Source organism: Panthera pardus, unplaced genomic scaffold (genome assembly GCF_024362965.1).
Source record: "Panthera pardus isolate Hobbes unplaced genomic scaffold, ASM2436296v1 HiC_scaffold_27, whole genome shotgun sequence".
Taxonomy (NCBI): Eukaryota; Metazoa; Chordata; class Mammalia; order Carnivora; family Felidae; genus Panthera; species Panthera pardus.
In genome coordinates, this window is record NW_026526843.1 from 44,356,614 (window position 1) to 44,369,800 (window position 13,187).

The 13,187-nt window shown below is 36.8% G+C and overlaps 1 protein-coding gene across 4 annotated transcripts in view; it reads right to left on the bottom strand.

Annotated features, from left to right (window-relative positions):
* TCEAL7 (transcription elongation factor A like 7) overlaps positions 1-12,451 on the bottom strand; it is a 98,889-nt gene extending 86,438 nt beyond the window's left edge. For 2 of the 4 annotated variants that reach the window (XM_053891385.1, XM_053891386.1), the window contains exons 1-2: positions 12,281-12,451; positions 11,593-11,660 (exon numbers count right to left, since the gene is read on the bottom strand). In XM_053891385.1, the coding sequence (XP_053747360.1) occupies positions 11,593-11,660; positions 12,281-12,414 (202 nt within the window). In that variant the 5' untranslated portion in view covers positions 12,415-12,451. Of the gene's footprint in view, positions 1-10,397; positions 11,236-11,592; positions 11,661-12,280 lie in introns of those variants that run through there. The other 2 variants (XM_019431817.2, XM_053891387.1) reach the window with 2 other exon arrangements.
* Positions 12,452-13,187: the final 736 nt, after the last annotated feature.

A 13,187-nucleotide genomic window follows, 5' to 3' on the forward strand; every position in this document is an offset into this window, starting at 1 on the left:
GCATTGGAAATCCTAGCCTCAGCAATCAGACAACAAAAAAGAATGAAAAGCATCCAAATCGGCAAGGAGGAAGCCAAACTTTCCCTCTTCACAGATGGCATGATACTGTATATGGAAAATCCAAAAGATTCCACCAAAAACCTGCTAGAACTGATACATGAATTCAGCAAAGTGGTCGGATATAAAATCAACACACAGAAATTGGTTGCATTCCTATACACCAACAATGAAGCAACGGAAAAAGAAGTCAAGGAATCGATCTCATTTACAATTGCACCAAAACCCATAATATACCTAGGAAGAAACCTAACCAAAGAGGTGGAAAATCTATACACTGAAATCTATAGAAAGCTTATGAAAGAAATTGAAGAAGACACAAAAAAAAAATTGGAAAAAATATCCCATGCTCATGGATAGGAAGAACAAATATTGTTACAATGTCAATACTACCCAAAGCAGTCTACATATTCAATGCAATCCCTATCAAAATAACACCAGCATTCTTCACAGAGCTAGAACAAATAATCCTAAAATTCGTATGGAAACAGAAAAGACCCTGAATAGCCAAAGCAATCTTGAAAAAGAAAACTAAAGCTAGAAGCATCACAATCCTGGACTTTAAGCTGTATTACAAAGCTGTAATCATCAAGAGTGTATGGTACTGGCACAAAAACAGACACTCATATCAATGGAACAGAATAGAGAACTCAGAAATGGACCCATAAACGTATGGCCAACTAATCTTTGACAAAGCAGGAAAGAATACCCAATGGAATAAAGACAGTCTCTTCAGCAAATGGTGTTGGGAAAATTGGACAGTGACATGCAGAAAAATGAACCTGGACCATTTTCTTATGCCTACAAACATCAAATCAAAATGGATGAAAGACCTAAACGTAAGACAGGAAGCTATCAAAATCCTAGAGGAAAAAGCAGGCACTCTTTGGCCTCGGCCACAGCAACATCTTACTCAACACGTCTCTGGAGGCAAGGGAAACAAAACCAAAAATGAACTATTGGGACCTCATCAAAATAACAAGCTTCTGCACAGTGAAGGAAACAATCAGCAAAGCTAAAAGGCAACCAATAGAATGGGAGAAGATATTTGCAAATGACATATCAGATAAAGGGTTAGTATCCAAAATCTATGAAAAACTTATCAAACTCAACATCCCAAAAAACAAATAATCCAGTGAAGAAATGCACAAAAGACATGAATAGACACTTTACCGTAGAAGACATCCAGATGGCTAACAGACACATGAAAAAATGCTGAATATCACTCATCATCAGGGAAATATAAGTTAAAACCACAAAGAGATAACATGTCACACCAGTCAGAATGACTAAAATTAACAACTCAGTCAACAAGAGATGTTGGTGATGATGTGGAGAAAGAGGATCTCTTTTGCACTGCTGGTGGGAAAGCACACTGGTGCAGCCACTATAGAAAACATGGAGGTTTCCTCAAAAGTTAAAAATAGAACTACCCTATGAACCAGCAATTGCACTAGTAGGTATGTATCCAAAGGACACAGGTGTGCTGTTATGAAGGGACACATGCACCCCAATGTTTATAGCAGTGCCATCAACAATAGCCAAAGTATGGAAAGAGCCCAAATGTCCATAGAAAGATGAATGGAGAAAGAAGATACACATACATATACAATGGAGTATTACTTGGAAGTCAAAAAGAAAGAAATCTTGCCATTTGCAACAACGTGGATGGAACTAGAGGGTATTATGCTAAGCAAAATAAGTCAGTCAGAGAAACACAGATATCATATGACTTCACTCATATTTGGAATTTAAGATGCAAAACAGATGAACATAAGGGAAAGGAAGCAAAAATAATATGAAACCAGGTTGGGGGACAAAACATAAAAGACTCTTAAATACAGAGAACCAACTGAGGGTTGCTGGAGGGTTTGTGGGTTGGGAGATGGGCTAAATGGGTAAGGGGCATTAAGGAAGACACTTGTTGTGATGAGCACTGGGTGTTATACATAGGGGATGAATAACTGGAATCTACTCCTGAAAACATTATTGCACTACATGCTAACTTTGATGTAAATTATAAATAAATAAATAAATAAATACTCAAAAGGGGCCAAAAATTGATGGAAATAAATAATAGAAGCAAACTTGTACTGCGAGATAAATTAATAAAATTTTAAATGTGGTTCCCTGAGAATAGAGAAAATAACTAATGAATAGTATTTGAAGTTTGACACAGATCTAGGACAACGTGGTTTTTAGAATATGATAAAGATTGCCTTTCAAATTCAGCAGAAAAAGCTAAACAAATATTTAAATTTTGTGTTATTCTATACTATGCTGACTTGGACAATAGTCAGTCCATGCAGCTCCTGGACCTAGACTTCTCAGTCTGAGGGACAAGAGTTCGTTGCCATCCTCATCCTCATCAGGGATTGTCATTAAGTGAACCTCCATATATGTACAACATAGAATGGCCATCAAAACGTGAATGTATAGACATTGGTAAGTAAGTGTCATCAATTCATAAGGAGGACATATAGAACAATAAGTAAATTGGAGCTAGAATATCAGGTTTGACACACTCCAGTGTTAAAATGTGTTACATAAAAATTTTGAGCCTCAGTTTTTTTTTCTCAGTAAAGTTAGAATAATATCTTCAACACAGGTATAACTCCATGGGTATAAATATAAAAAAACACAAATGGAAAGCATCCACTATTTTTCTAGTGCCGAGCTAGGTTTAAGAGGATACAACTGACCTGTAGGAAATGATGTTTTGGCAAGGTAGGTTAAAACCCTTTGACACGAACATATTTAGAAGATAATTGTGGACTAAAAGGTAAAGAACAAAAAAAAGTTTAGAGAAAGGGCCAGTCTTCATGAGCTGAGTTAGTCTGAAAGACTAGAGACCAAAAAAGTTTTGATCACAGTCCTGGTGATGGTGAGGAGGAGCAGAGACTCTCATGCATTTTTGATGCAACTGTTAATTGGTTACAACCTCTTAGGAGCAAAATTTGGAAATATTTATAATAATTAAAATATGTTTAATTTTGTATTGAGGAGAAATTCACATAAAATAAAATGAACTATTCTAAGTGGAATTTACTATATTCACATTGTTCACTTCTATCTGGTTCTAAAACGTTTTTATTACCCCCCAAAGTTTGCCCTTTACCAATTAAACAGTTACTCCCTCTTCTGCCCTTTCCCAGCCCTGGAAACCACTAATTTGTTTTTTTGTCTTTATTGGATTTACATATTCTGACATTTGACATATATAGAATCATCCAATAAGTGACCTTTCACGTTTGGTTTCTTTCACTTAGCATAATTTTTTCAAGGTTCACTCCTTGAAAAATGTACCTTGAAAATAGCAAGTTATCGGTACTTCATTCCTTTTTTAGGGCTGAATAATATTTCATTTTATGAATGTACTACATTTTGTTTATCAGCTCATCAGTTAATGGACATTTGGGTTGTTTCCACCTTCAGGCTGTTGTTAATAGTGCTTCTATAAACATTTGTGTATACACATTATTTGAAAACCTATTTTAAATTAAATTTTAAATTAAAATGGCTGTGCCATTTTACATCCCCACCAGCAATTCATAAGGGTTACAATTTCTCCATGTCCTCACCAACACATTATTTTTATTTTAATGGATTAGAGCCATCTTAGTGAGTTTAAAGAAGAATCTCACTGTGGCTTTGATTTGCATTTACCTCATGACTAATAATTTTGAACATATTTCTGTGTTACTTTGAGCTAACTGTGTATCTTTTTGGGGGGAAAAGTCTATTAAAGTCCTTTGCTGATTTTTTAATTGGGTTGTTTGTCTTTTTGTTGTTGAATTGCAGCCCATTATATATTTTGGATACTAGACCCTTATCAGATACATGATTTATGAACATTTCTCCCATTTTGTAGGATGTTTTTTCACTTCCTTGAAAGTGTCATCTGGTGCATTAGGTTTTTAATCTTGATGAAGTCCAATTAATTTATCTACTGTGTGTGTGTGTGTGTGTGTGTGTGTGTGTGTATGTTTGATGCTTTAGGTGTCATTTTTAAGAATCCATTGCCAAATACAAGGTCATGAAGATTTATTCCTAGTCTTCTTCCAAACATTTTATGGTTTTAGCTCTTATATTTGTGTCTTTAATCCATTTTGAGTTTATTTTTGAGATAAAATGAGGTAGGTCTAATCTCATTCTTGTGCATATGGATATTCAGTTGTCTCATCACTGTTGTTTCTTTCTCCCATTGAATGGACTTGTCGCCCTTGTCCAAAATTAATTGACAATGGACGCATGGGCTTATTTCTGGACTCTCAGTTCTATTCCATTGATCTAAATGTCTATCCTTATGCCAGTAGTACACTGTTTTGATGACTATAAATTTGTAGGGTGTTATTTTTTATTTTTTATTAAATTTAGTTTTGAGAGAGAGAGAGAGAGAGAGAGAGAGAGAACAAGCAAGGGAGGGGCAGAGAGGAAGGGAGAGAATCCCAAGCAGGCTCTGTGCTGACAGTGGGGCTCAAACTCATGAACCATGAAATCATGACCTGAGCCAAAACCAAGGGTCGAACACTTAACTGACTGAGCCACCCAGGTGCCCCTGCAGGGTATTAAAATAAGAAAGTATGAGTCTTCCTACCTTTTTTTGAGATTTTTTGGGGTCTATTTGGGATTTCTTGCAATTCCGTATGAATTTTATTCTCATCTTTTCCATTTCTGGAAAATAAACTTTTCTTATTTTGATAGGGATTGCATTGAATTTTTTGATTGCTCTGGGAATTATTACCATCTTAACAAATACTGAGTCTTCCAATCCATGAACATGTGGCATCTTTCCATTTATTTGGGCCTTATTTAATTACTTTTATCAATTTTGTCATTTTTCAGTGTACAAATCTTGAGATACCTTGGTTAAATTTATTATATGAGTATGTATTATGCTTCATGCTTTTGTACATAGAATTGTTTTTGTAATTTCATTGTTGGATTGCTCATTGCTAATGTATAGAAATACAACCAATTTGGGATGGCTGATCTTGTATCCTGCAATTTACCACATTCATTTATGAGTCCCGGTAGGCTTCTTGCATATTATTTGGATTTTTTTGAAGTTTTACGTTTATTTATTTTTGAGAGACAGAGAGTGACAGAGCACAAGTGGGGGAGGGGTAGAGAGAGAAGGAGACGGAAAATCCAAAGCAGGCTCCAGGCTCTGAGCTGTCAGCAGAGAGCCCAATGCAGGGCTCAAACTCACAAACCATGAGATCATGACCTAAACTGAAGGAGGGTGCTTAACCGACCTAGCCACCCAGGCGCCCCTGGGATGTTCTATATATAAGACCATGTCATTGACAAATAAAGATAATTTCTGCTTCTTTATTTCCAGTTTGGATTCAATTATTTTTTTTTCTTGCTTAATTTCTCTGGCTGGGACTTCCAGTACAAAACTTGTGAAAGCAAACATCCTTGACTTATTTGTGATCTTACATGGAAAACTTTTAATATTTCACTATTGAATATAAACTAGCATTGAATTTTTCATAAATTCCCTTTATTATGTTGACACAGTCTGCTTATGTTCCTAGTTTATGGACTGTTTTTATCATGAAAGGGTATTGGAGTTTGCTAAATGCTTCTTTTTTGTATCAATTGATACAATAATGTGTTTTCCTTTCTTATATTAATTTAATATATATTACATTAATTTATTTTCATATGTTGAATCACCCTTGAATTTCGTGGGTTAACCTCAATTCTTCATGAAGTAAATATTTTAATATTCTGCTGGCTTAGTTTGCTAGTATTTCTTTGAGGATTTTTGGATCAATATTCATCAAGACTTTGGAGGTGATGGATATGTTTATGGTATACATTCTGGTAGGTAAACAAACCAGTAAAATACGCACATACCATATGATCCAGCACTTTCACTGCTTTATATCATCATAGAGATATATGCACAGATGTGCACAGGAAAGCATAAATAGATACTTTTTATGGCATTGCTTCTAAGAATCAAAATACTAGAAATAGTTTAAGTCACCAAAAGGAAAAGGTCAAATAAACTGTGGTCTATCTATAATTAGAAAACTACACAGTAATTTAAAAAATGAGATTCTTATATTGAAGCATCTCCAGGAATATTGTTAAGTAAAAACAATAGGACAGTAGATGTAATGTTATAATATTTAATGAAAATGCAAAACAGGGGATGCCTGGGTGGCTCAGTCAGTTAATCCTCTGACTCAGGGTTTCAGCTCAGGTCATGATCTCAGGGTTTGTGGAATTGGCCCCACAGTTGGACTCTGTGCTAACAGCACAGAGCCTGCTTGGGATTCTCTCTCTCCTCTCTCTGCCCATCCCCCACTCAAATGCATGCATGCTCTTTCTCTGTTTCAAAATAAATAAATAAACTTTATAAAATGCAAAACAGAAATATATAAATTTCTAGATGGATATCCATCAAACTGATCAGTGTTTAATTGTGGGAAGGGGATTGAAATTGGAGGTGTGGGTAGAGCAGTATATTAAGATGAACTAGGCTATCTCAGTGGTTTTAAAGCAGTTTATTACTCATTCCTGTCATAGTTTAATGAGAGTTATTGGTTCTCCTGCATGGCTCACTTCATTGATTATTCAGGTATCCAGCCTGCATTCATCTCACAGTCATGTGTTCCAGATGGCACACATGGTTTCCAAGGTTACTGAAAGGAGATGGAGAGATCACTCTGAATTGTTTAAAAGCCTTAGAAGTGTCTTATGTTACATTTGATGGCCCCAACATATGTGCAAGGGAGGCTGGAAAATGTAAAGGATCATGTACATTTTTACTTTCCAGAAACCATTCCATAGAAATATAAGCACCAATAATTTGAATATATGTGCAAACATGTTCATTGCAGACAGAATTGTTTTTAGTAGGCAAAGCATAGAAATAACTTAAATTTTGAGTAATAGGGGAATGATTTTAATAACACAAGCTACATTCATACTATAGAAAATAGATTCATCTGTATTTGTGTTTACAGACGTCTGAAAACTCCCATAAGACTTTCACGCTGAGAAAGAGACACAACTAACTTAAAGTCATATAAAGAAATAAACAACAACAGTAAAGGTAACTACACAGGTAAATATAAAAGCAAATAGTTTTTTTTCATATTTGGTTTATAACTCTTCTTTTTTCCTTATATGACATAAAAGACAAATGCACAAAACAATAATTATAAAGCTATGTTAATATGCACACTCACCATATATCCTGTTTCAGCTGAGTTGTGCAAAAGGAGTCTCCTTATAATGTCTTATGATTCCTAATTAAGGACTCCTGAAAGTCATAATGTAAAATTTAATTAAAATAAAAAACAAAAATACATTAATTTCTAGATGGAGATCCATCAAACTGTTAAGTGTTTAATTGTAAGGAGAAGACTTAAATTGGAAGTATGGTTAAAGCAGTATATTAAAATGGACTAGGTAATTCATTATTTGTGACAATATTATTTGTGACAATAACAGCATGAAAGTATGTAATGTCTTTACTTAACAATATTCCTGAAGATGCTTCAATATAAGAATCTCATTCTTTTTAACTTCTGTGTAGTTTTCTTGGCATAAATAGACCACTGTTTATTTGACCTTTCCCTTTTGATGACCTAGGCTATTTCTATAATATTGGCACTTACAAACAGTGACAAAATAAACATCTATCTATGCTTTCCTGTGCATGTGTGTACATATATCTCTATGGTAATACAACGAAGTGGAAGTGCTGGATCATATGGTATGTACATATTTGTATTGGTTTGTTTACCTTTTTCTTTTCCATTTGAAAAAGCTATCGGGGTTATAGAGATATTTTCCCATTGTCTGTCATGGTATTGAAAATACTTTCTCACAGCCTATTTCTTGTATTTGGACCTTTTATATTTTTTCCTTCATAATTCTGGAATTTTTTTCATGACTAAGAAGATAATGACATCACAAGATTATACATTTTTAGTTAATTTGCATTGCAATGTATTATTCTTATTCTTCACATTTTCTTTCGTTTTTTAAAAAAAATTATTTTTAAGTAATCTCTATACGCAATGTGGGGCTCAAACTCACAAACCCCAGATGAAGAGTCACATGCTCCACTGGCTGAGCAATCCAATGCTCCTTGTTCTTTACATTTTCTCTTTAATCCATGTGGGATGTATTTTTGTGTACTTGGTGAATAGGAGTCTATGTTCATTTCCTTTTGATTGGACAGTACATGTACTTGATTCTTAGGTTTAAAGAATCCTTGAAAATATGTAAAATCTTCAAATAAAAATGTGTATAGCTAAACATTTGCTCACAACTATGACTATTTCCCTACAGTAGAATTGTTCAGTCATGGTATATGCAAAATGTACAGCTTTTGGTACTTATTGTGAATAGAAACAAAAACTATGGATGTAGCAATTTACTCTCTCATTGAGTATCAGAATCCCTACATTTTGAAAAAAAATTGAGTATTGGAAACAAACATTTGCTTATTTTATAGGTGGATAACAATTTGTTGTTTTCTTTTTCTTTTTCTTTTCCTCTTACCAAGGATAAATGTTTACTGTTCACATAGATTTACTTGGTAGATACACAATTTTCAGGCTATTATAAACACCATTTTGACCTTCAGGAGCCCTTAATTATGAAATATAAACCATTTGGCTCTTTGATTATAAGGAGACCTGTTCTGCACTGCTCTTGGCTGAAACAGTGTCTGTAGTGAGAGTTTATGAAGCAATAATGGAGACAATGATTTCATGGGAAACCCAAAATGGAGGGTCAGGGCCAAATGCAGAAATTCTGATTCAGAGTGTATGTAAGAGCATGAGTAAGCACTCCAGATGATTATAATGTAAAGATCTGTTTGAGACGTCAGTTGTGCCCTGTTACAATAATTTTATAGACTGATTTGGGAAATAATCCCTTTCCTGTTAGGTCCTATTTGAAAACGAAAGTTATAGTTTGCACAGAAATAGATTATTGTCAATTTTATGCAATCAGAAGTGAAACTGGGCCAAGAACACTAGATTCTAATTAAGCAAACGTTTATTAAATGCTCACTATATGTAAGTAACTAATCAAGAGTGTAATGAAATATATTGAGATGCAAAATTCAAGAAGTCCAATTAAGAAATAATGCCTAACTGTGTATATGTATACATATGTATACATACATTTATATATGCATATATATATGTGTATATATGTGTGTGTTCATATACATCCTTTGTAAGACTAAATATATATATATACACTTACACATGTACTAAAAATATATACCATACATACATGTACATATATACACTAAAAAGTGTATATACATATATTTCTATATATGTATATATATGTTATATATATTATATATATCATATATATATTAGTCTTTTAAAGAATTTTTACATATGTTTCAGAAAGGGAAGTTATAGAAAGATGAGGATTGCTTTCTTAGATATATTTCCTGCATTGTTTTGTGCAATTTATACATGTCCTCCGAGAGTCTTCTGAACCAGTAGGACAGGCCTGCCAGGAGCCTTCATGGAGAGATCGTCTCACAAGAGAAGGAAGATAAAACCTTAGTGTTTAGAGGTAAGGCAGAAACTCTGACTACAGCACTTTTTTTATTCAAACTTGTACCTTGGTCCTACTCCTCAAATGACCTCATCATGTCTGACTCCTAGTTAGAGGAAGGGTCCTGGAATTAAAAACAAAAGGGGCTGTTTTGCTAAAAACTCTGCAAGACACTGTGGCTCAAGCAATCCTAGGGCAGTCTCACCTGTGTTAAGAGTCACTATAAAGCAGACAGGCTTCAGAAAAGAATGGAGGTTCAACCCAGTAAGGACTCCAGGAAATTGAGTGGGATTTGGCACCCAAGCACTCCAATGTGTCAGGAGCAGTGAGGGCCAGCAGAGAGTAAAGGACCCAGCAGAAGAGGTTGCAGTGCCCACCAGGCATGGCAGAACCCAGGGGAGGAGTGGGGTTTAACAGCAGATGACTGGCATGGAAGCCCCCAATGCCCTGCCTACTAGTGAACTTGTTCCTGAGCACACGTAAGTCATGCAAGGGACCTCCCTCCAATAACTGATGTTCTGTAGTGGGTTGGAGTTCTGTATGCACAGGTAGGACTGAGTCTACTTGGCCCAGCTCAGAGTTGCCTCATTTCTTCCTTACAGCAGCTCTGTGAGGCAAATATTTTCCCCATGAAAAGACTGAGTCTAAGCTAGTATATCTGTAATAATTGCCAGTTTTATTCCTCTGGCTAAGAGGTCCAAAGGTAATTTGAAGTTTATATTTCTTTTTTATAGTTCTTATCAAGAGATTTTTAAGTGTTTTACTGCCCTTCAAAGGTGATGTGACAAGTTTTTATTGTGTCTGTTTATTTTAGTTCTTTGTGAAACAAATAATACACGCACATATGCACATATATTCATTTTTTTTTTGGAAAATGAGAAGATGCAGATAAGCAAAAAAGAAATAAAATACATATCACGCAGAAATTCACTGTTAACCTTTCGGTGTATAATAATTCTAACTTTTTCTTTTGCGTTATGTCATATATAAATGTACATATAAAGTGTGCATGTGCATATATATGTGTGTATATATACACATACACACACTGTTTGGCAACTTATTATTTTCACTTTACAGTATACAGTGAGCATCTTCCCATGCATATGAATGAAACATCCTTATTAAATGAGTGAAATTGGGTCAAAAGATGAGATGTTGGAAGCAGGAGTCATATGCAAATCAAAGGAACATTGAAGGATAGGAGTAAAATGGTAGCAATATTTAGCAAGAACATGCAGACAAAAAGAAACCAATGGTGGTAATATTAGTAACATAAAATAATTGAATTCAGCAGAGAAATGCATTAAATGGGATAAGGACGGTCCCGAGAATGCCTATGGTTAGAATGCAGAACCCTAAATTTCTTTCCCAGACCCCTTATCTCTTCCAAACACCTTTCCATCTCATCTCCCGCCCTTGTCATTTCTTCATCCTTAAAATGCCTATAATCTATGTCCTCTTTAAATTCCTCGAGAGACTGAAGCAGCCTTTGCCTAAAATTCCCTTCTGTTTGCTGACGTTCAAATTCTCCATAGGGGCGTTCTTCCTCTCTCTTTGGCACGCTGCACTTGGGCTTTCCTTCATTTTCTTTACAGGGTTTTTGCATGATGTTTCCAGCTTAAGTCCGGGGAGAAAATATAGAGCAAAATGCCTCGTTTCTTTTGATTTCAGGTTTGTCAGTTTCTCTTTGAACAACGTACTGGCCTAATTTCCCACTCGGGCCACACAGGTCCAGCCCTTTGAAGTTTGAGATGCCTCCCCTTCCTATCCCACACCCCCTACCACTCTTCCTCCTTCCCCCTCTCCCGGCAACCCACCATTTCCCCAGCAGACAAGGCTAATGGCCTCTCCCACCGGCGGGAGAAAAGGAACGCACCGAGAGTTGAGCTGTGAGGCCGCAAATTTTACCCAGATCTTGCCCTACCCAATTCCCACCCTCAGAGACCCCGGGCTAAGTGCCTCCCCGACACTGACCTATGAAGATTAAGGATAGTTTCCTCTTTTTCTTGCCTCCAGATGTCAGTGAACGCAGACCCGTGGACCTGCAGACAGAAAGGAAGGGGGAGGAGAGGAGGGAGCTCTCTGTGGATCCACCAGCCCCAGAGACAAAACACTCGTTATTATCTTGAGTCCGGGATCTTCATAACCATTGTCGCCCAAAATTTTCTACCTCCTGGTTCCCCTCCTATTCTTATCCCTTCCTCTGGATCTCTGTCCCCACCCCCCCACCCCTCAACCTCTGGCTTAGTCCTTGCGAGGGCGGCTGTCCCCTCGGCACCCCCGCCCCCTCCCATGGCCCTCAGGGAGGCATTGAATGGGAGAAAATATTTTCAAATTATGTGTAAATTTCCGCCTCCACCCCAGGATTCTAGCCTTTCTCCACACAACAGTCCACAACTCATTTCCTCAACGGAAGTGGAGAAAGAGGAGGATAAACAGAAAGCTTACCAATCTGAGAAGCCGATTATTTCTAAGCTATCACTAAGTCTGTGGCTGTTTCTCAGGAGGCTTCCACCTATTCCCCCACCCTGTCCTTTCAAAAAATACAATAATCTCCCAACGAGTTTGCAGGGGTTTGGGGAAAAGCGAGCCTGGACCTATTCCAGTCACTGGATTCAGCCACTACCACCCCCACGGGTCCCAGCGGTTCCCTCAAACCAACCTTCTGAGATTTAAGGAATTTAAGTCCTCCTTCTCTTGGCCACAAGCACAAACGCCTACAGGACAGTAAGGAACTGGGACCCAGAGGAGAAAGAAGCCGGTGAATATAAGGACTTCGCGGCAGCTCCTGGTCATGTGAGGATTATGTCATCCAACTCTGGTCCCCACTTTCCCCTCCCACAAGCTGTGTTGCAGAAGTGGACCGACTTACCAATGTCCCACCTCCCCACCACACCAAGGACCTGTCATTCATTTTTGTCATCACTAATTTCAGAGGTCAAAAGTGGCCCTGTCTCTCTATGGTTGGAATTTGCCTTTCTCTGATTACCAGAGAAGGGCTGCAGCTTCCTAGAGTCGTATTAACCATTGTTACTTTTTAGGGTTGTGTTGAGAGAGATTACTCATCCTCTTCTAAACTACAACAGAAAGGTAGCAGTTTTCCCTTGACCACCTCCCCACCAGTCACTAATAGCCACATTTACCTTTCTGTTCAATTCTTAAAACCAAATTGTAGGGGGTAGAGTAAATTAGGAAAGAAAGTAATGATTGAGACGGCGTTTTTTTACTTTTATTCTGATAATTTCCTACTTTTTCATTTTTCCATCAACTTATTGTATTCTTTTATTAATCAGAAATACAATAACAATAAATACATTTGGAAAAAGACTCAAGATAGGAGGGAAAAAAGAACCAGGACACCTGTTTCTGCTGCTGAGTCAGAAGATAAATATAGACCCTCCAGGCAGACACATTGTTGGAAGTTTAAAACATACAGGGCAGCTGGATGCTACCCTTCTGAGGAGCTGGCATGTGAGGCCCTTTCATTAGGTGAACTACTAAGGCCATAATCCAACAGCACCTTGCCCTTAGATTTCCAGAGCTCAAAAATCAGTCATAAAACTTTACTA